This window comes from Ischnura elegans, chromosome 3 (assembly GCF_921293095.1).
Source record: "Ischnura elegans chromosome 3, ioIscEleg1.1, whole genome shotgun sequence".
Lineage (NCBI taxonomy): Eukaryota > Metazoa > Arthropoda > Insecta > Odonata > Coenagrionidae > Ischnura > Ischnura elegans.
In genome coordinates, this window is record NC_060248.1 from 14,931,140 (window position 1) to 14,957,503 (window position 26,364).

A 26,364-nucleotide genomic window follows, 5' to 3' on the forward strand; every position below is an offset into this window, starting at 1 on the left:
GAACAAAGAATTGCTTCTCTAATGTAACTTACGTTATTAATATGAAAAGCAAAATGAGAAAAACTCATGGTCTTCAACCAATTTAACATTGAATATTTATTTGTTCATTTTAAGCTGTACACCGAGAAAGATAGGCAAAACGTTAACTTTCCTTGACGGCCGACAGAGGGCTTGGGTAATATTTTTACAACATCTTCCCTAGGTATTTCGCTGGAATCCTCATTCCGTGGATAGGTGAAACTTATTTCAGTTCCAAAATATGTCCTCATAAAACCAACCACGGTGTCACCTGATTCATTAATCTCCAGAATTTTCTCTACATAGTGAGTAACTGACTCTTTGCTGCTGAATCTAGCCAGAATCCAACCTCCACTTTGGATGTTAGTCACCAAATTTGTTAAGCTTTTTCGATTCATGCTATCTTGTTTCAGGGATTAATACCATGTCATCTATGTCCTCCTCGTCAGAAGATATGATATCCAATGCCCTATCATAATCAATCAATGAACTTAAGAAAGCTATCTTTATCAAATAAACCATCAGAATAAAAGTTGATTGAGGACTCTAATTTAAACACCTAGTTTTATAAATCTCCGCATTTTGCATTTATACAAGATGGAACCAGTCGTTATAACATTTATTCCATTCCGAAGTAGGGGTAGTCAAAATGGCTGTTTTGTAGCCATCGACCACTTCTTCAGATGTCTGGAAGCGCTTTGCTCGTAGCATATTCTTGATTCTGGGGAATGTGAAAAAATCATTGGGGCTCAAGTCCGGGATGTAAGGAGGATGATCAAGAATTTCGATATCTTTGTGCATCTTCTCAGCTGATTTGGTAGCCTTTCCACCACAATGCAGGGCAACGAGAGAAAGAGGTTCTCACTGTCCATGTAAAAAGTAATGGGTGTACCATACACCAATAAAAAGCATTTCTGCAGTGGCTCCAATTCTGCCTTTAGCCAAGGGCATACCAAGGATTAAAAATAGGGGGGGCAAGCGATGGTTGTTCAAGTTAAAGGTAAGATTTAAGCATGGAGAAGGTGAATGAAACCAACATTTTAAGGAAACTGTAACAGCTCTTTATTAGTTTTTAAAATCATTTGCTTGAAATATTACTGTTTTCCTTAAAGACATTTGCGATTTTGGCTGCCCCCTCCTCCCCCTCACTGGGTAAGCCCATGCCTCGAGCAATGTCTATGCAGAAGATGAAGAAGGAGAGGGTATGGAGTGATTGCCTCCTATCCTCATTTGCTGCTCATGTTGTTGCTATGTTTTTCATACCCACAATACCATCTCATTGTTCTGATCACAAACAAAACTGGTTATTACCGCGAACACTAGGCAAAGAATAATAAATAATACATTTCCCGGACATATATGATACCTTTAGCAATCAAGTGACCTAATTTTGGCTCACAATTTTCACTACTTACATGAGTAGCCGTGATGAATACTCTAAACCAATAGTAATTCTATAGTATTAAACTTAATGGAATCCTGCATCTGAAAACTCGCGGTATCCCTGCATCCCTATTTACTCTACATTTTTTTATTGACATGGAGGAATGGCATTATGAAATTATTTTCCACCAAGCATCAGTGACATCATGACAAAATTTGTACATAGTGCCGGAACGTGCTTTCCTTAACTTTTTTTTGGAGTGAAATATTACTCCGGGTCTTTTTTTATTACAAGTCATGATTTAAATTTTATCACAACATTTGTTTTGTTATGAATCTATAAGTATTTTCGAAATTTTTTGGCAACCAAATGGATAAAAATGTTATTTAACAATTATGTCTTTTGTTCAGCGTGCTCCTGCACCATGACACCTTTGCCAGGCATGTTTAATATCCTTTATTAATATGGCTATGAATTGCTTTCAAAAATCAATTTATACTATTTTCGATAAATTTTATCTGCCATTATATAATACAATAGCGATGACTGAAACACTTTATGATTCAAAGTCTGTATGACATGAGTCAGTTCTTAAATTTTTTCGGTTCTCGGTACCAGTCCGGTTCTCCCCAATCGGTTCTCGATTCTTGGTTCCAAGGATGAACTTTTATTACCTGAATTAATGACAATTGTAAATGAACAACCACAAGAAGAGAATGAAAATAATTTCACTGAAAATGTAAATTACCAGGAAAGTTCTGCAAAAAACTGAAGATAGTCTCCATAATTTTATTTGCCAAGTAAAAAAGTTTAAATACCACATTGTTAAAGAATGCATGATCAATTCAGATTCAACATTTTTACTCTATTTATTCTTTTATTTGGTATAAATATTGACTGCAGTACTGAACAGACGTTCACTGAAAACAGTAGTGGTAGATGCTGATTTTGAAGGCCCGCCTGAAATACGCTTGGAGCACAGTTTACGTACTGCATAGCATCAGGATCAATAGTGAAACTCCCCCAACTTATCACCCGTTAATTTGTTGTAACTTAAGTGAGTCAGTTCAAATATTCTGTATTCTGCGATGTAGCTTAAATTGTTACCTTAATTGACAACTTATTCGCATTTGCGTCACTATCATAGTTCTTATAACATGAACAATAAACTGCTCAACACGCCAGTACAGCAACACCATGGATAAACTGCGCAGCCGTGAGTTAACGCAAAATTGTGATGAAGTCTTGCATTCTGCAGGATAGCCAAACTTTTTGATGCCTTGCATAGGTTTGTCAAATTATGAATAAGCTCACAGAATGCATCTTGGTCATATGTCAAAGAATTAATATATGTGTACATGATTCAATCGTAAGACCACACTTTCACACGAAACGATTTTCCGCTGGCCAGCGTTCAGGGCATCGCAGAGAGTCGTCTCATTAAAAAGCCACCTGAATTTCGCATGAATGGCGGCTTGCAAAAAGTCGTATTGTTTGAAAGCTGCCTCAATGTGGCCTTGTTTGTATTTCATCCCATAGACGGCACATTGCCAGGCCGGATTGAAATGGGCACGTTTTTAACCCTTTCACTGCTGTGGACGATCTTTTTCTTCGTCCCTGCCATGCGGTCAGCACTTTCGCCGAAGCACTCCGAAAGGTTGCTTATCCGGGACCCGGAATCCTCGACCAGCTCACCCACGCAGGACCATCTCATCGACCCCACCAGCAGGGGGGCCTACCTCCCCAAAAGTGACCGCTCTGACAGCAATTTGAAAATCAATCAATCAATCCGATCATCGAAAAATGATTGTTTTCATCGCACTCCTGCCAATCAAGCAATTAAGCACGTCTTTTAACCGTGTTTCTGTGATGAAAAATAACGATTTTGTTAACTTTGCTGAAATGGCCATTTTCCAGTTGTCCGCAGCCACGTTTTTAGCAAAGTTAACTAAATCGTTATTTTTCATCGCAGAAACACGTTTCAAAGACGTACTTGATTGCCTGATTGGCAGAAGTGCGATGAAAACAATCATTTTTCGATGATCGGATTGATTGATAGAATTTCAAAATGAAGTCAGAGCGGTCACTTTTCGGAAGGTAGGCTGGTAGGGTCGAGGAGACGGTACTGCGTGGTAGAGCTCGTCGAGGATAGGGTCCTGGATTAGCGACCCTTCAGAGGGTGTACCACGCCCATTCTGGAAGTACCTGCTCCGTGGGCCCACGAAACGCAATTTAACCTTTTCACTGCATGTGAGGAGAAGGTTTTCGGAGATTGAACAGCAGCGAAAGGGTTAATCTATTTTTCACTTTTTGGCCTTGAATATGCTGCAGAGTATTTTGGCTTTGGGCACCAAATTCAAATCCTTGCCACCGTTCCGCTCCTGTTCCAAAGTAGGTACCAACTTTATGCAATAGATTCTTGATGCCGGTCCCACAGGCCAAGAACTGGGTACCAGAATGAACCCATCTCTAATTCAAAGTTAAACTTGATTGTATTGGAAATTTATATGGTCTAACCATTCAAGTCATCCACTAATCTTCATTCACGGTATGCATGTGATGGAAAAAAATCTAAAACCAATAATAAACACAAATATGCTGATATTTCCCATCATATTTTTAATTATAAAAGTTAGGAATTACACGGACTCATATCCATTGCGGTCAATAAAAAAGGATATAAATCAGATGAATTAATTCAAAAAAATTTCATGTCACCAGTTTTCTCTCAGGAGTAGATAAGGTTTTGGAAGTTGTCTCATCAATTCAATGTTCTGGAATAAATACTTAGGTACGCATGGCTTATTGAGTCAAATACATGTCCAAAAACTTGCACCTCAGCACTTGGTTGGAGAAAATAAGAATTGCACTTTAAAGTACCAATTCCAGTATTTCTTCTCACTTTCGTTCAATGGCTCTCATGAAAAAGGTATTTTACACAAATGCAACACAAAATTCATTAAAAGTTTCAACTTAAACTATTTCTCTTTTACATTTGGAGAATTCACTGTTTTTAAGGGAATCATCTTCTGGATAACCTGGAATTAAAATTCATATCATTATTACTTATTCACTTACTTCTTCTAATAGATTGTTGGGCAATAGAAAATACACAATAATATACTTAGCTCTACATGACATAACATGCATTAGGTCTCATTGTATGTTGTAAACCATTTCATAAAAAGGTGAGGTTGTCAAAAGCATTGAATCAAGTGGGAAGCAATGTAAAAAATGTAAATCTTCTCCCGAGATAAACACACATTCATAGGATAATTTTCCTTAACGATCCCTTTTTGATACATTTTCTAACATTTTGACAATCAAATGTTACCTTAAAAATGACCAGCAGGTATAGTAATCATCAGGGATCATGACTCTAAAAGAGAACCCAATCCATTTAAGTGTCCCCCTCTTTCTATCGCACACAGTCATTACTGTACCAGAATACTCATTGAGAAATACTACATACCTCATCCACTCACCTCCTATACTTCTGACACACTCATGGCCAATTGACTGGAGTAAAAAATGTGATGGCTGAACTAGAAGTTAGTAGAGACAAAGAAAGCGTGATCCTTCAGATCCGTGTATCACTGATCATTGCTTCCTAGGTGACGCCTCACCCCAGGGCCCAATCTCCTTATCTCCTCTAGGAAACCATATCCCACCCTCTTACTGAGAACTTTCCTGAGGATGAAAGCCAGATGCCTCCACCAGCATCTAAAGTTTGTCTTACCTTCAGTCACTCAAAACTAATACCCTGCAAGTCCACTGTGCAATGTGACCAAATTAGCCTATGTGAATGACCTACATATATGTATATGTACATCGTTTTAAAGACAATTTCATTTTAAATTCTGATTTGTTTTTCATTTTATGACAAAGCCAAAAATGTAGAATTGTCAGTGTAATAAATAACTCTGCATACTGTAAAATTAGCCATTTTGTCAATTTCATGGACTTTGTAACTCAGCCTTGAGAAAACTACTTAGTCTACGGTATTCATCTTCCACAGTAAATTGAGAAAAGTAATGGAGATACATGCAATGGCTTTCGCATATTTTTAGAATGCATATTTGGTTATTAATTAACAAAAATGTTATTACCTTTAACATTATCTACTCCTACAGTTTACCCCGAAAGAAAAAATTAGTAGTTGGGGAATTAGAATTGCCTTCAGGAAATCCTCTGGCCCTAACCTCTCCTCACAGACCCATCCGGCTACATACATAGTTTGAAAAGCCTTTTCCTCTATCCTTTCCCAACATTCCTCAGGACAACTTAATGCTTGATGGTGATATTTGGCGGAACTTGGTGACAGGAAACATAATAAAAGATTCACTGTTGTATGTTTCACAGAAGTTTACTTGACTGAGACCCAGGTTTCGCCATTACACTATGTACACTTTTGAGAATGACATAGCGTAATGTCGAAACCTGGGTCAGTCAAGTTAACTTCTGTGGAACATGCAACAGTGAATCTTCTATTATGATTCCTCAGAAGCTGAAAAATAAACTCCTCACTTAAGATTCTCTATGGCACGATTTGTACCATCCTCTTCCTGCAGTGTACAGTGGTGGAAAGAATAAACTGAAAGTTCATTGGCTTCTCATTGCGGTCAGCTCAGAAACTAGTTTAAGACATACATCTTCCAAAACTTGGTCCAATTAATGTTCTCATACGACCATGAATTTTCAAACTACATACTTCTTGTAGTGGAGAAATTTGATCACATGCGTTGCATTATGGCAACACCTAAAAGACACAACTAAAGGTTCTTACTCATATTTCTTGAAGTACCGTATATGTCTGAATATAGTCCCCCCTTTTTTCCAAAAATGTCCGTGATAAAAGTTAAGGGGGGGACTATATTCAATCCATTTTAAAATTTTTTTCCCGAAACTCAAGCCTCAAAATTAGGGGGGTGACTATATTCAGAGGGGGACTATATTCGGAGAAATATGGTATGCTTCGCCCATGTCTTACCTGGAATGCCGTCATAGATTAGATCCTCTGGCCCATGGCATGAAACTTTACCCAGTACACCACCGAACAAATGTGCTCTTAAGCAATTGCAATTCCCAATATATTGCCTGCATTCGCAGATTTCCCGAAGAGAATAAACTGCATTCTATGTGAGACATAGGTGAAGCATTACCTACTTCGGAAAATATTAGAAAGAATTCCTAGTTGGGTCTTTTTAAGCATTGTGCCACTGTGGTGCATGCGATCAAATTTCTCTGGTAAAAGAGATAAATATGCATGTAGTTTGAAAATTCCCAGTTGTTTGGGAATTTTAAAGGGACCAAATTTTGGAAGATGGATGTATGTCTTCCAGTAGTTCCTGAGCTGGCCGTATTTAGATGCCTTGAGCTTTGCGTTAATTTTTTCTGCCTAAGTGCTTACAGGCTCTAGTCTCCTCGAGAAATTTCCTCTCCTCTCTCACCAACTCTTCTCCCTCCTCTTCTATATCTACGTCCTTATTCCTTTTCTTCTGAGTTCATCGAAACAAATGTAATCGACCCCGGGTGGTACTCACCTCCACACACAATTGCCTGTACTCGGCATCGACCATTCCCTGAGGTCTGTCTGGTGGGGGCACGTTACGCCTCCTCAGCTCAGCAATCGCTTCGTGTTGGTCGAATGCAGGGGCCGGGTCGAGGCCTGCCCTCCTCATCACCCCAACCAGGTACTCGATGTAATGCAGCCTACGAGGAGGCAAAACCAACCCAATCAGTTTTGGAATAGTTCAGTCCTGCTGCGTGACCATTGGTGAAATTCACATTGATTGCTTATGAGAAAAAATTACCCTAGATCGGGAATTGAGCCATGTACATTTGGCTATTCCAGCCACTGTGCAAACTGCTATGCAATCCAGGCTCTGTAATTTGAATAGCAATTGACTTAAGGTAATCGTGCCAGACTGAAAGAAAACTGAAATATTCCACAATCACAGCAAGTGCATCTTTAGTGCTGGCATGAAGTTCACCACTGGAAGTGGCTTTTTGTAAGCCTATATCTCTTGGATTGCCATCTTGATGAACCACAGTAAAATTGTCATGGCAATCGAGATATCATAGCTGTTTGCACAGAGACCCTGGAAGCTAAAGATCAGTGGTTTCATTCACATTTCTGGGTCAGTGTGCTTGATACTAGTCAGAATTATTCTGTTCAGTTTAATGTGCAATGGGAATTTGTTGTGCTTTAAAATCTTCATTTCAATAACAATAGGAGACCTAGTTATTCATTGGAGCGAAAATGTTTAGCAACAAATTCCAATGGTATCGTTACCAAGTAGAATCAACCATTCTGTATGAAAACCAATTGGAATTATTCCAATCAGTATCTAGCACATCGAATCACAGGAATTTTTCACATAGCAATTAATTTGCACCCTTATCAATCACCTCAGATTAAGACAGCCTCCAACCTCATCATTTTGTGATCGTGGCAGTATTTCAATTCATCAACTTTTCCATGCATGTCGTCACCTCCATATTTTCCCTTCAACCCAAATTCCACCCACATCGAAAAGCAACTATTTCAACAATGCAACAAATTTATACAAAAGCAACATTTTCATGCAATGGGGAAGTCTGCTGAATTTGGAAATTGCAAAATATTAATGCAAGAGCAAAGTTAAATTATATGTAATTCATTGACTGTGAGAAAAATAAATGTACTAATAGAGATGCATAATCCAAGAGCAGATTTAAAATGGTCCCTTCCCAGCCAAAACGCTCTCAAAATTTCATGAATAAGTACTCTTGAGTGTGTGTGGATGAGTCTTTACAGCAATGTCATTTGAATCATCAAACCTGCAAAGTCCAGCGTGGTCCTTGGGCACGTCCTCATCGCAAATACCATCCAGGAGGCCTGTTGGTCCTTCCCTCTGCACCTGCACCTGACACTTCATGTTGCCAGTGTCGTTTGTCGGATCAGGGTTCTTCCTGTTGAACTCTATATTGTTGTCCTGCAATGGGATTGTGATGCATATGTAAATCACTAGATTCATAATTTCAAATACAAAAAAAATCTCACGAAGTTGTTCTCACGCAATTACTTAGGCCCCTCAACAAATTCTTTACTGATAGTGGCTCTCTGAAAATTTCTTTCCAAATTGCCAGTGCTACCTCAAAAAACCCCTAAAATTTAATGTTTTTCATGGTAAAATTTAAAAGTACATAGTTTTGACATAATTTGGTGAAAATATGTTTTAACCACACCAGCAATGAAATGTTTCAAAGGAAGTTACTTATTCATTATATTTGAAAATATGATGTGAATAAATAAACTTTTGAATAGTACTTCGTGATCATAAGGCATAATGATACTGAATATTTTTCAAGCACTTGCTGGAGATCTTTTGGATGTATGTATCCTCTTCCATTCAACACTTAACTGTGGGAATACATATTATTATAAAGAAAGACCTATAATTTTCTCAGTTTGAAAAAAAGGAGAGATGATTCTACATTGAATTATTTCTCTCTCCTGATTTGAAAGTGTGTATATACACACTTTCAAATCAGGAGAGAGAATCAGTATATATACTACTTAAATTTTGCCTTGCAACTCCCCTTCGGAAAAAGAATTGGAAAAATCAGTATCTAGAATGCTGTAGCTACATTATTTGCCTATGCTGTTTTCATGCTAATGACATATGTAGGCAAGTACAACACCTTGCCTTATTACTCATCCATGTATGATGGATCTTACTACTTCTAATGGCTAACATTCCTTTTTACTGTTGGAACTTGCCCTAATTTTTAACATTCATGTTTTAAGGGGGACATGATCAGTATTTTATAATCTAGATTGGTATGTTGCCTTTGGGCATTTCATTTTTTACTTCTATTATTTAAAAAAATATCCCTCTCCCAAGCAAAACTTTCAACATCAAATTAATATACATATGTTATGTACTCATCTTTACTTTCAATTGATGACCTTTTACTTCAAAATGGATAGTTTGAGGCATGAATTTGTGAAATTTCTTCATGTTGAATCAAAAAACCTTGATTTCATATACATATGGATAGTTTAATTCTTGACCACTTTCATCACTGCGTGACATTGTCAGAACCAGAACCATGATGATGTTGCACAGCAACATAACTGGTCAAGAATAAAATTATCTATGTGGAACCTACAAAATTTTTTGATTCAATACTTTTACTTTCAATTTGTGGTGTTTGTTTCATGTGTAATGAGTACTGTTGTTGCACACTGCTCTATGGTAATGAGCACTCTTTACCGTGAGCAACTTCTGGAGCTGCACGGGCTCCATGTCACGCAGGTAGAAGAGGCAATCTCGGGGGTGGTGTGCGTGCAGGCCCAGGCGAGCGCATGGGTGCCCCCCCCTTGCGATCACAACGGCCACCGACGTCCCCTCCTCCTCCTCCCCCCTCGCTCCATCCATGCACTGCGTCCCCATGGCAAACGTCTGGTCGCAGCCTGAGCAGAACTCGTGGCGACACTGTGGGCATGTCAAGTGCATACAGCCCCCCCTCGCCAGCGAGAAGTTGCAGCGGCAGCGAGGGCACACCAGCATCGCCTCGGTGGACTCTGCAAGGTGGCGTGCCAGTCCGGCTGCCTGTGTGGCCGGGTCGTTCTCCTCGAGCCACTGGGCAAACAGGTCACAAGACAGTCCCTCGTGCTGCTGTGCCCACTGCGGGAAAAAATCATCGGAAACCAAGATGTTAAGCAGTTTCAGCGGAAAGTCATGTTTTCTGCATGGTGAGAAAAAATTTAGGCTCAGCACATAAATATTTAGATGTGGTTAATTGTGCCTCTAGTATGCATTTAAAATTATGTATGTGGAAATTGATCAGATCATCCATGTCTCACATAAGTTATGGCTGCAAAGTCTAAACAAGGGGACCATAGCCTTCTTTCGATACATTGTAATGCCTCATTAATTCCTCAAAAATTAAATTCATTACCTCTAAATTCAGGTAAGTCATACATCCAATACATACCACTACTGGACAGGAATCAAGCCCTTCACTCTTAGTTAGCGTAGCCCTTGACAAGTTAACCTGCTCTTCTCCACATTGATGAGATTATCACCAGAGACAATTGAAAAACTGGTTTTGGAGATTTTTTTTGTCCAACTTATATTGGTGTTTGGATTTCCTGTCTTCATCCACTCTTTTTCCTTACATAGACATGATCAGGTGAAAGTCTGATGGAACCAAGCAGTTTGAGTGTTTTGAATTTGCCTATAAGGGAGGGCGATGGGAAATAGCCTCCAGGTCAACACCAGGGCCAGCAGATCTACTGTTGGAAAAATGGGCTGTTGGTACAACCTACTTAGTCTGCAATGAAAACCATCATTGGATCCTACCATATGAAATTGCAATGCCAAACTTTATGCTGATGGAGCTTAATAGACAGGGTTCCCACTCAACCGTGAAAACCTTAAAACCGTGAATAAACCGTGAATTTCGTCTACCGTGAAAAAACCTGGAAATAGCCGTGAATTTCATCCTAAAACCTTAAAAATCTCTCAAACTTTTAGAAAAAGAACTACAATTGACAGATCAAAAGAAAAAAAAGATATTTAAATCACATTTCAAGGCCGAGCCATACAGAGACACATTTATTTCCATACGTATATTCGAAGTGCAATTATTGGTGCCTTGTGCAATGACGACACATTGATCTTGAGCCTGTGATTGGAATACCGGCGAAGAAAGTGTTCATTAACCCTGGCAAAAAATCAGACACCTTTTTACTTCCCTACCTCACTGCTTTCTACTTTTTGCCACTCACAACCTTAAGCTTCACCTAAATTTTGATATCGATAGGTGACGTCATGAGAAATAGCACTTTCATTGCTGCGTTTGAATTCACGGCGCCTGTCGCTGTTGATAAATTTTTAGTTAACGTGCGGACGGTGATTGTTATGTCGTCAATATCTCTGCCTAAAATAGCTTATCAACAGACCATGAATTTGACGATATTTAGACCGTGAAAACCTGGAAAAAACCATGAATTTTATAATTTAGTGAGAGTGGGAACCCTGATAGAGGGAATAAGCTCCCAATTGATCAATTTTCAATACTGTATATGTCTGATTATAGTCCCCCCGTTTTTTCCAAAAATGCCTGTGGTAAAAGTAATGGGGGGGACCATATTCAAATGCATTTTTTTTAACTTTTCCCAAAACTGAAGCCTTTAGGGGGGGAAATATTGAGAGAAATATGGTATTAGTCTCTTTATGAAATCAATTTTAATGCTATCAGAGGGTGCGAGAAAAAGCTGTACTGACGTGAACATGCTATAAACATTGACATTTCTCTTGTGATAACTCTTAAATGGTTTATTGAAAGATTTACTCCTGTTCATATACATATTAATAACCTCTTAAAGCAAGCATACATACAGGCACCAGCCATGGTTCTTTGTCAACCAATAATATGAAAAGGTTATGAGAAATCAATGAATGCAATGTGAAGTAATACTTACAGGTCTGTGGCAAGAGGCGCATGTGATTGATTTGCAGTCTGGGCATACTAATCTCTTCTGCCGTGGGTCAGAAATGAATCCTGATGAACACTGTTGGAAAACAAATAATTATGGCCCATAAATAGTTATTATTTGATTGTAGGCTCACCCTATTCATCTAAATTTTCCACAGGCGGATTCTCAGCATTTCTTGAAATCTGTATAACTTAATCTCAATCCTAAACCATCTGTTTAACTGGAACAGGAATAATCTCCATGAGATTAATCCCCATACAACAAATTCAATTCTGGTTGAAAGTCATGGAATTGATTGTTCATAGTTTCATAAATATCACCGCTCCATTTCATAAATATTAACAAACGAATTTATAGTACAATAAATGCAGTAGTTTTCCAAGAAATATTTTGTTAATCTCATTATTATATAATGCAAGCATCACAATTGTAATTTGTTGTACCTGCACCTGATTATGTTAGAAAGCATTGTGAATGAAAAATTTTTTGAGGAAGACTTTTATAAGTGTTATGATTGTGTACACTTAGGTGATATGAAGCCTGAAGCTGTTGTTTTAAAATGCACTTTCAAATCATGATAATCTTCTTACTGCCACTGCTATTATATATTTAAAACTGTAGTAGTATGCTTTTATTGTAGCCTCTCTATCAAGTGCTGAATTCACCACTTTATCATGACTTCAACATCTGCGAGTGGTTCACTCCCTCTCAAACCTGAATGTCTCAGAAATTTACTCGTCAACCTTTTTCATTACCTTTGTGCACCACTTAAAATTTGCTTCATTTGCCAGTGTCCTATCACGCAATTTCCTTTGGAATAGTTCATGGTCTTTAGGGTCCAATATAGCCTTGAGCAGAATGTCTAAATTGCTGTAGTAGTGCACGGCAGCTTCTTCAATGTCAGAGTTGTCCTTTGATCTCTTCGGAAAATTTGGCTCCTTACAGAATGGGCAAACTGCATCTTCAATGCTGCGATCACGAATTTGAACAGTGAAATACAACCGTGCACAGTCTTGGCAGCAACGATGGACACATGTTAACATTGACACCATCTGAAAGTGAAGAGATGATGTAAATCAGACTATGCATTATGTTTACAAATGTTCCTCACATGGAGAATGCAATGATATAAAAAGTGGCCATAAATTGAGGACCATCCAGTGCGACATTGGCATTTATGCCAACCAATGTTATAGCCACAGTTTCTCGTAAGAGTGTTGTCTTCTAAATGAAATTCCAATAAGAATTATGGAAGATAAGGACAGGAAAAGCAAGATATTCTTTCAGCAAGTTGAAACAATATATTCCTATTCTAGGTACTCAAGAGAGAGTAAAAAAGCAGCTGGTTAATCTTCATCTGAGCATGCCATCTTCCACAGCACATTCAAATCATGCATGGGGGGGGGGGGGGGCACTAGTGTAATTCACCTTATCCGTTAGTGTTTGTGATTTTTTTATGCAGTACATATTTCCTCCTATATGAGCTCAGGGAAACATGTCTTAATCACCTATTAAAACTGGCTAAGGTCAGAAAGTTTTCTTCGCTTGATAAGGTATTAATAATCCTTATTTAAGCCAAGCGCAACCAGCTAGCATGGTACCCTGCTACCTGCTAGCATCCTGCGCTTGAAAATTTTCACTTTTTATTTAATCGCGAAAAATAGATATCGTCATTTAAAAATCTAAAAGCGTGAAATACATACTCCAGGAGTAATAATCTTTCGATTTTGGCAATAAAAAAATAATAGGAAACCACCCTGTTGCAGTACTTTTGATACAAATGTCTCTGGTATCCTTATGGCTTTTAAGTAATCCCTATAAGGAGTAGTACATTTAATTTAGTATAATAAATTTTACAATTAATGCTAATTTATTCTTTTAATTAGATTTACCTTATTCATTGGGTACTCTCCAGTGCACAGCAAACACTCCTGCCGAAGATAGCTCAGAGCAGCATCAACAGAATTGCATTCTTGAACTGCTAACAGTGCTTCAGCTTTAGAAATGCCTTCCTTAAGCACCAGAATGGCTGCTATTTCAGCTCTTTCGTAGGAATTCACGTGCCCCTCTGCCAGTAACTGCCGAGCCATGCGCTGAAATTTCATTGAAATATTTTATTTAGTAATCCATATAACAATGAATGTCAAAGATTTAAAGAGGAAGAATGCTCAGTAGGTGTAGTGGTCATGTATGGTAATTTATTTGAAGTTCAGCATATGCATAAAATGTGACCTGTATATGTAGCTCCAAACAAACTGAAATGTAACTGTTGCCTCAATCAAACGACATCCTCCCAATCAAAAATATTATCAGTTCCTATTAGATCTGGAATTGGTCACATGGAGGATGTTAGGAATTGAAATTCTTGATCAGGAAACTGAGGAATAAATATGAAATTTATTTTTGATAGGGGTTCAGTGGCACCAAGGTTCCATACTCCAAGATTCCATGCTGCACACCCACACTTTTCTCTCTTTTTATCTCCAGCCCATGAGATGAGGGTGTTTTTTTCAGCTAAATTTACGCTTACCTTGTTTACCATTGTCCAAGTAAGACATAGAGATGAAAAAACTACTTTGGTAGCACATTATTGGTATTAAGTATAGTGAAATTGAAAAGTAGTGAAATCTTCTTTTAAAATAACTGCAATTAGTGTTCTCTGCATTGGTATAAATTTTGAGCAACCTGAAACCTTACCCTTGGACACTGCACCTTCATTAGTCTCTAGCACACCATTTCTTTGTCTTGAATTATGTCAGTCCAGGGTCCCAAGTGCTGGATCTATATTGTGCACTGGAGCTCAGTGGATCAAAATGCATCTGTCCCATGTGATACCCTGAACCCTTACAGGCTGCGTTGTGGTGGAGACCTGTTTCGGATTTTCCTTAGGGTTCAAGCAGTTGGGTAATCTGATTTGCATGCTACACTACTAGTACCTGGATTTCCAGAGTTGGAAGAGGGAGGTGATGTGTCAGAACAAGGGTGCCATGGCCCCTAGAAATTCCTTGAATACCTACTGTTTCATTTATACATTAATGAATGCCTGTGGTTTCATGGCTATTAAAAGTGACTCACACTCAATGTTACTGGTAGGCTAGTGGAATTGTTTAGGGTTATAAGTTAATGAGTACCTGTTCTGAGTTTTTAGATCTCTTACAGTATTTCTTTCTTCCAGCTTCATTTTCTATCATTTATTTTTCTGTTTGTCTCAATTAACTTTCCATTCAAAGGTCATGATCATGAAAAAATTAAATCATGCTATAAATCGATCAAATGTCTAATAACTTTATTTTGCCTCTTGAGGACCCAGCGCTTTTCTTAGATTTTGCAATGTTTCATGTGATCAAACAATTTTCTATCAACAAAGAATGATTTGCTCACCAAAAATTATCTGGACATAGAAAAATTATGCTTGCTCAAATCAAGAATTTTCAACTCACGGGAAAGGAAAAGAATTTTTTTGTTAAAACAGAGTTCAAAAGACCATTTAATTCATGAATACTCCATTATGAGGTCATGTCATAGAAACTCTGAGAGCTCAGAGCCTTGGCACACATCAATAATGAGGGCCTACTAAGAAAAACTCCCTCGCATTTGCATTCTTGTATCTTCTCGCCAGAGGTCACGGTTTTTGAGCCATTCACAAAAAAATAAAAAGCACATGAAGGGGAGGGGGGTGACACCCATTTAACGCAGGTCAGAGATTTTATTGGGTTGTTCATGAGGCTTTACTGTGCCATTGAGCAAAAATTTACAGCTACAATATTCTATCCTCTCTTTGGCCATTTTTGACATCAACTAGAATATGAAGGAACCTATCAGCCAAGTGGGTGGCTATTATCCGTTACAGGTTCAAATCTCAGGTTTAGCACCCCAAAAACAAGTGGGAGGTGGCCTAGGGAAAGGAACTGGCCCCCATACCCAAAATGTGTCATTCTGCTACCTGTGGATTAATCAGAGTTGAGCTCTACCCTCACCTATCCAAACCAACCTTTAAGTTAAATCAGCTTTGAGTGAGTATGAGGTGGTGCATAAAATTTCATGTTATCTTTTGATTTTCATGGATGAGATGGATATTTTGCAGAGCCAACTTGCCTCATGTCCTTCTGATTCTTCTTTTTTCGGATCCTTCGCTGGCTGTTCTCCTCCACATTCCGCAGCTGCCTTTTCTCCTTGATCGACTGGGCGCTCTGGAGCCGCTTCCACCACGACGTCCCTCACTGGCATCTCCTCCCCCTCCCCACCCACCTTAGCCCCCTCCTCCTCTCTATTCTCCACCTTCTCCTCCTCCCCTCCCCCATCCACATCGCTCGACTCGTCAACGTCCTTCACCGGTTTGCTCGACTGTGGTGATGGTCCTGTAATTGAAATTTGATGACTGCAGTTAAGACTTTCAAACAGCTGAAAAACCAATTTTGAGTAGTGGATTTTCCACAACCAGTAACTGCGATGATAAGATCAGATTGGGTAGGGGGTGGGGCAAAATAAATGTGGCAAAGCGTCTATTTTTATAAAAACTGATATTTGTTTGTCTGTGCGGTATGCATTCCCATACGGCTGGACGGATTGCGACCAAAGTTAGTACATAAGTGCATCTCATGCTCTCAAAGCCCGTAGTGCCACTTTGGATTGCATCCGACGTGTCCATTGCGTCATTATCTCATTACCGTTTGTTATGTCACATCAGTGGCGTAGCCAGGATTTTGAAATGGAAAGGTTTACCAGAGATTTTGGGGCCCTTCAAGGGTGCATGGGAAACACCCCAGGGTAAAGGGCCCTCCCCCAAAAGTTTTGATATTTTTGATGTTGAAAACATGATTTTTAGGACTCAAAAACAGTACTTTTGAACAAGTATTTATAAAAATAAAGTATATAAATTGGACAAAGTAAAAGTTTTAAAGGCTCAGGGGGGTGTTCTAACCTAAAACCCCACCCCCCCCCCCGTGGCTACGCCAGAGCATCACATCATACAACCTCTGCAGTTGGACATCCTGCTGGGTAGGCACACCTCTTGACACTCACAGGATGGGGGACTCAAGCTCACTTACCTAAAATAATCCTCTCGGTGCAAACTCGGTCTCGTACTTTTTCGTGGTATATGTTTTCACATGACATTTTTGGTCTACACAGTACACTCGTATATTCACACATAATGATAATGTTGTGGAGCAGGGTATAAGCTGATCTCGTGCACAGTATACCTACGCACCATCATCATACCTGATTTATTCCTTTACCAGAAAATTCAGCTATGTCATCATTAATTCCAAGTTCCCCACTTCTATGGCTAATATCCTCCCCGAGGAACTTCGGGTGGCCTGCTAGTATCAGAATAAAGGTTGAATGAAGTCATTTGACTCCGAGTCTTTTGTTAAATGAAAAGAGATTTGACAATGGAAACTGAAGCCCTTTAAGCATTCAAGTATTGTTAGACGTACAGATGGAAGCAAAGTGATGCATCAAGGGATTTGCCCCAATGGTGCGCGACTCGCTGCTGGTCACTTTTACATGGGAAATGATAATTCTTGCCGATGTTGACTTTTTATTTATTTCAAGTGGGAGAAGTGGAAGGAGTTAGAACTGTAAGGGAGATGTGGAGAAATATTAAATATGACTGGGTTCCATGAATTGGTGAACCTTAATCCTGTGTCCATATTGAAATTCTGTTTGTTGTTCTTGATCTGGTTGGCTTCATGGGTGGATCAGAGTTTTAAGTTTCCCACCGTACAGATGACTTAAGATTTATCAGAGTTGAACTGTATGTTCTACTACAGTTGACTTTGTTGAGTACCCCATTGGAATGGCCTTTTTGTGTTACCCTGTTGATTATTGAGTATGTACATCCTATTTCCCTGTCATATTTACTGCCACTGGTTCCTATGAAAAATCCACAATTTTTCTGAGTAAAATTTATTTAGATGTGGCTAAGTATGCTGCAAGGCAAAACTCAGATTGTCAATCAATTTTTCACTATTTGGAATTGTAGAGTTAATGTTGCCAATCCTCATAAACAATGTATTTCTGTTTGCTAAGATACTAACTTTGGTAGGATAGGACAACAATATATGTATAGTTTTAGAATGCTAAATCTAGTATGAGTGAACAAATTTTCCAAGGGAGAATGAATGAATTCTCACCTGTACCTTCATCAATGACGTGGCTGGATTCCTCAATGCTACTGCCTCTGGAGTCAGGCCTAATAGCACTGTTGCCTGATTCATTGTCTCCTGTCCCAGAAACTGGAGGTCCCCATATCCGCATCAGAAATGGCTTCAGTTGAGACTTGCTAAGCTCATTGAAGGCCATCTCTACGTTCCCTTGGCTGTTGGAAAGTGCAGAGACAATATCTTCCCGGGTAAAATTTCCTCTAGACACAAGTTCAGCGTACTGCAAGATAGAGAGAGATGAAAAATTATGATTATAAATGCAATTGCTAATTCTAGTAATTGCCACTCAGCATGATGAGAGATGGAATAGGGATTGTTCTCTTATTTCTTTCCCCATGCAAATTCCAATTTCCAAGCAGCACATGATACATAAGGCTGGAACCTCATTATTACGTTTCCATGCATATTTTCCTGCTTTCTACAGATTTTTTTCTTTCATTCCCATCTATAATAAAACCCATATTCATACCATTTCATTTTCAGCTCATCATTCATTCAATTCGAACCATTTTATCTCAGATGTTTAGACATATCTACTTCCTAATTAGATAAGCAGCATGTATTTAGATTATTTGAGAGCATCAAAAAACTTTGTCCAGCATTTCAACTTGAACTCACATACATAATGAACAGTTTTAAGGGAATCTCTTGCCAAAATTTATCGCAAATCTGAAATTGATGTCATTGCTTTGATCTTATGAATGACATTTCAAAATCTCTGACAATTGAACTACCTCTGCCCATACTTGGAAGATATTCAATGGGCTGCTAAGATTTCTGCTGAAGAACTGCATGCACTGAAATTGGATTTCCACTCCTCTTTGCATGAATGAAGTAGAATGCCAGTGGATAGGGGCGAGAGGGTTGTCTCAATGCAAATGCTCTGATCCATTCAACAGTTTGTTCTCTTTTTTTTCTCCTTCTGATCTCTCAGTGCTCACTTTTTCCCCAATCTACCCTAACACCCTTTGGTGGCAAAAAAACATTTTTTTTTTCTTTTCTGCAAGAGTGGAAGGCCAAGAGATGACATGGCTCCAGAATGAGGGGCAAGTTATTTAGATGCTTCCTTTTAGATTTCTCTAATGAATTGTAATAGAAATGCTATGAAAAAAGAAAGCACATGTTTAAATTCATTTTAATGTGTAAGTTACAACTCAAATTTGTAGACCCTTGTACTTCAAGCTTTACTGAACCTTCCATTTAGACACCTCCTAGGTAAGAGATAGTAACTTTGGAAGTTAATTATGTATCATGTTGTCTTAACATGTAGTCAATGCAAATAATCCATCTCGTCATTAAAAATGTATCTAGTGTAACCAACCAACCAAAATTTTTTGTGGCCAGTTACACATCAATTGTGTATATTTTTCCCGATCACTGCACAGATGTCACTGCATGATACCCAGTTAGTGTGCTAGATGCCATTTACCTTGCGCTGTCGGGACTCCACGCAGTGCGTGACTGCAGCCCAGACGTCTCCCCCCTGCTTGCGCAGTGCCTCTCTTGCCTCTGTGGTGGAAACCGTTCCCACCGTGTTCTCCCGTCGCTCCAGGCCAAAGTTGGTGGCAAGGGTGGCCACCGTGTCAACCATCTGCAACCAGTTGGCCTTGAGCCAGGCGAGGGGTCCCTTTGCGTCCCGTTGTCCCCCACACTGCTTGAGTGCTACCTCCACCTCCTCGGCTGTGAATTGATGCTGCTCTGCTTCCTGCAATGGATTGCGCACACGCAAGAACGATGATTCTAATGAGTGCCCCCTCTCATTGTGGTGATACACGATAATGCTCATCAGAGCAGGGAGACCACCACTTGCAGGAAAGTTTACCAACTACATGTAAAGGAGTACCATGATATTTCTCGATTCTAATTCCTAGTAATTTTGGATTTTGATACATGCAATGAGAGCTCCTGAATGAAGGAATGCTCCTACGAGAGCTACGTGTGCTGGCAAAATTGTGTTGCATTTCCACTTTATCACGTTGGTGAAAATATTTCAGACTTTTCAGATACAGTACATATTACCTATACATATGTGTATATGCATTCATAATTTTGAAAGAAAGGGTGAATTTACTTCTGAATAAAAAAAAAAAGCTGTGAAAACCCATTGTGTATATAGACAATGCGTTTGACGTGTTAGGGACATTCCAGACATATACAATCCTGAGAAACATTGAGCAGTGTACACTTGTCAGTTAGTTCTGAGGGAGTCTCTGCATAATCAGATATCAATATCCAATTCTTGTGCCAAATTGAGAGTACGGGGGTTGTTTTTTTGTATCCAAAATAGCAATTCATAAAAATAATCAGGGAGATGGAAGAGAAAGATTGGTTACAATGAAAAGACAGCCATTCATTCTAAAGTGTAAAATAAGAAAATTAAAAAGTTGTCACCTACTTTTTGTGAGTGCCACGACATCATTAGAAATCTGATTCATTTACTAATTCAGTGAGAAAATTTCATTGAAGGAAAAAAATCACTCACATGAGGGTATGCAACAATGAACCCTGCAAGGTCCATGCACCAGTCCGAGGAATGGCTGAGAAGCAGCAACACCCTCAGCATAAGCACGTAATACCATAAACTTATTAGCAAAATGGTTAAGTTTGTCAATTTTTTGTTATGAATTGCTCAAGGACTATGCAATAGATAGAAAAATATAAAAATACTGGTCTGTTTATTTTCCAACTCTATAGCTTTTGACCTTTGAATAAAAATTGGTGAACGAACTCATTGTTGGATAATTTAAGCATTCCCCATGCACATTTTTCTCTTCCCCACCTCTATCCGTTATCAAAGATGAAACAGAAGCAATAAATTTGCTTAAAAACTCACTGAAAAATGGCTCTCTCTTTGGTTATTTAAAATCAGATGAAAGTAAAACTAGCCTCTTATAGGGATTGGACAACGTTAGTCTTTGTTTGAGTGAAACAACCCTGAAGAATCCTGAGAATGAATACTTGGAGAGGATTGTCTGCGAAGGAATTTTTATTTAGCCAATTAAAAGTTGTCCTCTCATTCACTCAAAAAAGTAGTACATAATGCAAGCTTCCTTTAAGAACAGCCAAAGTATTTTTAGCTGCACCATAATGATGTGCATTGGGTAACAGCTGTTGAAGAACAAACGGCAAACAAAGAAGAACGGTAGCGGCTCAATCCTAGAATTTTCCCATCAGAAATACACTGTATCTCTTCAATATTCATCTTGCTTCGCTACACTCATTTGCTTGACTACAATAGAATATGCAATGTTTTTTGCAGTATCACAAATCAGTGGTGATTTAAAAAAAAAATACAGGCTGTAAAAATTGGCTGAGGTTATCATGAAATGATGACTCATTCACCATTATTTTAATGGTCCATTGGGATAGAGTTTGAAAAATGAATTGACCTGCAATTTTTCCTTTCTTGATCGGTAGCCTTGTTCTCAAGTGATCCATGAAAAAAATCAATGGCCTTCACCCTTTTGAAGATGAGTTGATGACATAGCAAGCTCATACCAAGCAGGTTACCACTTCCCAGCTAAGCCTTGAATATGAGCCTCTCATGGTTTGTTGTTGTTTAAACTTTTGTAAGCAATTGATGAAAACTTGTACTTGATGAGACTTGAACTACTGAATGAACCAGAATTGTAATGAAGTTACCGACGCACGAAAAGTGGGTGGCAACTTTCAAGTTTTCTTATTTCAAACTTGAGAGTGAATGATTGAATGGGGAAGATTTTTTTTTCATGACTAATATTTCTCTTCCAGCTATACATCAAATTATTTTCAAGAATTATGATTTAGAATTTCAGAGAACAACCCCAGTAGCTGATCTTAAATTACATGTCGTCTTCATTTCTAATACACATTGTTACTTCAGTTGAATTCCTGTAGCTAACATTGCAGTGAAGCTCTTTCATAAGTGATGTCTTTTAAAGTTCGTGGTGCACACAGTGAGGTAGGTCACTTTCACCATTAACATTCATGTGGTAGCAAAAAGAGAGAATTTAGTTGTTGACCCTCACCCGCAACAACCGGACCAATTCGAGGCCATGCATTCTGTCGCCTTCTTTACGATCATCGTCACCCCCACTCCACTCCCCGTCAGCCTCCCCACTGGGATTGTAATACTCGGATGATGTTGTCGAGGAAGATGGGACACGGCGCCTCAATGGCACGGCTGGTGGCGGCTCTGGGGTGCTTTGATCCTGCAATGAAGACCCAAACAATCAAATCATAGGAAGAGCACTAGAGATATGCTATTCATGCATCGTCATCTAGTAAAATAGAGCATACATATTTCAGACACTTCTGACTTAATTAAAAATAAATAGCCATGGTGAAAACAAATTTTATTATGATCAAAACTAATTTAAAACTATACAGTTCATTGATTATGATGACTAATACGTAAAAGAGAACAAGTTAGATTAAATGTGCAACGAAGGGGCAGGAGATAGCAGAACATATGTATTAAGAGAAGGTTATCGTAGATGACTGAATATTCCTGAGCGCTTTAGTAAAAGCAATTAAGGGTTAAAGTACAGAGTATATAATGTGGAACAATTCATTCTTAATGCATAGTTTCATTGGTGTTGCAGGTTAAGTAAAATGGGACTTTAACAACAAAATTGCCAAGCATCATGAATATTGAAAGCATCATGCATGGAGCTTTTATTGAAGTGAATTTTCTTGCTGTAGGTCAGAAGATTACTACATCCTTCAGGGTTTCCACTGCATTCATTCTTTTGTAATGAACAGTAATACTTGTGATTCTTCCAGTGTGTCCAGTAAGAAGTTTCACCAGTAGAACTCTCTGAGAAAATGAAAATCCTGGAAGGATGTGCACATCCATTGCAGTACATAAAATGCATGCAGAGACCAAATTAAGGCAGGGTGTACATTGAGATAGCACAGCTTTTAGGGCCAACCATTCCCCATATCTTTTCATATTTTTTCGAAACTTCTGCGAAGGGTCTCCAAAAACTCAAGAGTAAAATTCTATCAGGCCTTACCCCTGAATTTCCGCATATCGAATGTCGGCTCTGGCTGCGAAGAAAAGCACTGGGAGTGCTTTCCCTTTGCTTAGAATTGAAAGTGAGAGAAAGAGTCCTTCTTAGACGAGGAAATCGTCTTGAGTTTCCGCCATATTGTCCGAGAGAGCCGTGCCCCCCTAGTGATGCATTCTCTTGACCAATTGAAACCTGTGATCCAAAGTCGGCAGACGTCTTTCTTGTGGGGGGGGAGGTCAGTGCAGTTGGATTGTCATAAGTCTGAATGAAATGAACCAAAAATGAATAAGTTGGATGGAAAAGGCATGTTACATAGCAGTTTCATAGTATGTACTCAAAAATAATTGCCTGACTTTTCATAGGCATAGATATTAGTTAGAAGAAAAGCATGCTAGAGGTATTCACAAAGAGTTAAAAAGAATTTCAGCTGTACCATTAGTTTTGAACAAAAAATGTTTGCTTGAATAAAATGTAGTGTCAGCTAATGAAGATTTTCTGGCCATAAGAGAGCACCGATCAGAAATGTTAAGGATCAAATGCAAGAAATGAAGCCTTAAGCTGGAATTATCATTACAATATGCTGTAAGTCGTTTATTTTCATTAATAATTCCTGATCAAAATGAAGTACATTCAATCAGATCAAAAATTGAAAAAGTTAAAGATTTAGTAGATTTAGACTAAGCCTTTTTTGGAACTAAATTGTAGAAAATTCATGATGAGGGCATTCATTTTACAGTCTCAACTTTTGGCTTGGATTGATGAAGTAAAATATCAGCAAAGTTAAAAGTCTTTAATATTCCCTCATTTCAGCTGGCAGATAATAACCATCAATGCATCGCTTGGACTAGAACCAAACAGCCAACAACTTTACCTGTGTTGAAATGCTCTGCGGTGGAGGGGAAGTGCCCACAGATGCCATCGACGATGACTTGCTAAGTATCTGCTTCTCAATTTTCATTGGTCTTGGGGGTGATGTCCCTACAGCCATTGACACCTTCATGACCACTTCTTCAGTTTCTGTGGCAGTTGATTTTGTGGTGGTCTCATAGCTGTTGTTTATCCTTCGAGCACTCATGGCTCTGTCATCCCCTACGGCCGTCGAAGTCATGACAGTTGGTGAGTTGGCCACTCTCCTTGAGTCGAAAGGTCTTTCATCGCCTACTCCTGTTGAAGAGGTGGCCACCGGTGACCGGGCAACTCTCCTGAAGGGAGACGGTCTGTCGTCCCCAACTGCCGTGGACACTGTTCTCACAGGAGATCTGGATGTTCTTCTCCTCGAGTAGTTTGGCCCATCGTCACCCACTGCAGTCGATGTCATCATCACAGGGGATGCTCTTCTGATTTGAGAGGGCCCATCTGAGCCCACTCCAGTTGATGTCACTGAAACAGGAGACCTGTTGATTCTCCTGAATTGGGCAGTGGATCTGTCTTCAGCTGTGCTCATTGATGCCACAGAAACAGGAGACTTGCTGATTCTTCTCTGATGAGCCCGCCTTTCGTCAACCATCCCACTTGAAGTCACGGATGATGGTGATTTAGCAATGCTTCTGAAGTTCGACGAGGTTTTGACATTGGACTTTTGTGGCCTTGGGGAGTGTGACTTCCACCGGCTGCCTTCTTCCATCTCCTGCACGGCTGTCACGATGCTCTCCTCCTCCGAGCTCTCTTCACCAGCACTCACTACCTCCTCCTCCTTCTTCTTGTTCTTCTCTGCTTGCTTCTCTGCAGCTGGACCTTTGGCAAAAGTCTCTATAATGGGAGTTTAAATAAATAGAGTCATCAGGTGACATTTTGAAATATGTACAAAGACTCATTTAACTTAACAAATGATGTGGTAGAGCTGAATAGCATTGATATTTTCTACCAAAAATTTGAGCCAATTCTTTTAAATTATCTATTCAAGGCATCAACTATTATATTGTGGCAAAGCACCTTGTAGAAAATAAGCTCAAATGTGATCATAAAGCAGGAGTATTTCCGAGCAAATGTAATGAATGAGACATTGTAGAAAATGAAAAATAAACACGGTGCCTGGAAGAGAATGTTTCCCAATTGACTGTAAGCTCAACCCCAACCGCTCATAAAATACACAGTTATTGCATGCAGGAATTCACCAGTTCCCTGACTTTACAATTTGTGAGAAGTGTGAAGACAATATCAATAAAGTGCTAAGGCTAGGTTGCTGAGGAGGCAACCTAAATTGTGTAACCAACTAAGTTTGACTCCTAGTGTGGGGGAGTAACACTATTAACCCTTTTACTGCTACTGGGCCGATATATCGGCCCTCGCTGGTTGAGCGAAAACTGACAGGGGCCGATTTATCGACCCGAATTATTTCACTTTTTTTTCGTGATTGTGGCCTTTTCAACGGCTGTAATTTATGTAAACCCCCATAATCTCTCTATGGTTATAATATGTAAATATATCTTAAGAATTGGGAAAAAATCTAGACATATTAAATAAAATTAAGTAGCTAAAAAATTTTTAAATCTGAAATGTTGCTAATTCCGGAAAAAAGCCTTGGTAGTCTTCGCACATCCCACCTGTAATGGGCTGGGAGCAAAAGGGTTAATGATCACTTGGAGGTATAAGTATTTTTATGCTTGGTCTCAATGGCTAATGTGTTTTGCAAGAACTAATATTTGTCAAAGGAGCTCCTTTAATTCCTTTTTGACTACGAGAACCTGACGAAACTTCTCACATTCATCATGAGAAGCGAGACGAGAGACTGACCCTTGTGGTTGGCCCGCTCTTTCTGCTGCGCCCTCATCACACGCTGCCCCTCCTCCGTGGTCGTCTTGCAGCACATGGTGCACACCCGTATCCCTGGTTTGTTGACAAACGTGCAGTGCTCGCAGGACCACGTGTACGTGGGCACAAAGAGCGTTGCCTTGTCGTCCACATCCTCTGCTGCTTCCCCCACGACTCCCTCCGCTTCACCGCCACCACCACCACCCTCTGGCTCCCCTCCCCACCACCCTTCGCGCCTCACGTCTGCCACGGGTGGAGTGGGTGCGTGACGGTGTTGCGGCCACAGCTGCAGCATCGACCCCCCCCACCCAGGGGCACCCCCTGCCCCCCATGCATCCATCCCCCCCCAAGGACCTCCACCCCCTCCCACCATGCAGCCTGGACAGTGGTGGTGAAGGTGTGCCATTGACTGGGCCTGCACCATAAAGACAACAAAGATATTAAGAAGTACCACCAGTGCTGTAAAGGGCATTCTGATACATAGATGGTAGATGATGTATGTACCTTACATTTGAAAAAATTGCCATTGGAAAATATTACCCTGGACAGGAGATTGAG

General features: G+C 39.4%; 1 protein-coding gene across 3 annotated transcripts; it reads right to left on the reverse strand.

Moving 5' to 3' along the window:
• Nucleotides 1-3,998: 3,998 nt before the first annotated feature.
• Nucleotides 3,999-26,108, reverse strand: LOC124155474 (E3 ubiquitin-protein ligase lubel-like). 3 transcript variants are annotated; one of them, XM_046529312.1, is made up of 14 exons: nt 25,789-26,108; nt 23,927-24,804; nt 23,059-23,316; nt 22,069-22,251; nt 19,491-19,766; nt 18,038-18,281; nt 15,990-16,252; nt 13,787-13,987; nt 12,650-12,946; nt 11,880-11,969; nt 9,664-10,077; nt 8,225-8,379; nt 6,946-7,114; nt 3,999-4,440 (listed from the first exon to the last, which is right to left on the reverse strand). In XM_046529312.1, exons 1-14 carry the CDS (start codon nt 26,099-26,101, stop codon nt 4,381-4,383), a joined length of 3,801 nt encoding a protein of 1,266 aa, XP_046385268.1. In that variant the 5' UTR covers nt 26,102-26,108; the 3' UTR covers nt 3,999-4,380. The 3 variants fall into 3 exon arrangements, with proteins under 3 accessions (XP_046385268.1, XP_046385267.1, XP_046385269.1); XM_046529311.1 differs by having other exon boundaries at nt 18,032-18,281; XM_046529313.1 differs by lacking the exon at nt 23,059-23,316 and having other exon boundaries at nt 18,032-18,281.
• Between the last annotated feature and the right edge of the window lie 256 nt (nt 26,109-26,364).

Excerpts from the sequence above, each read along its gene's own strand:
- LOC124155474 (XM_046529311.1), bottom strand. The coding sequence starts at position 26,101 with ATGCTGCAGCTGTGGCCGCAACACCGTCACGCACCCACTCCACCCGTG. Across the intron at positions 18,282-19,490 it reads TGGAGTCCCGACAGCGCAAG|TACGCTGAACTTGTGTCTAG; the intron begins GTAAATGGCATC and ends TCTATCTTGCAG. Across the intron at positions 16,253-18,031 it reads CGTCATTGATGAAGGTACAG|GACCATCACCACAGTCGAGC; the intron begins GTGAGAATTCAT and ends TTTCAATTACAG.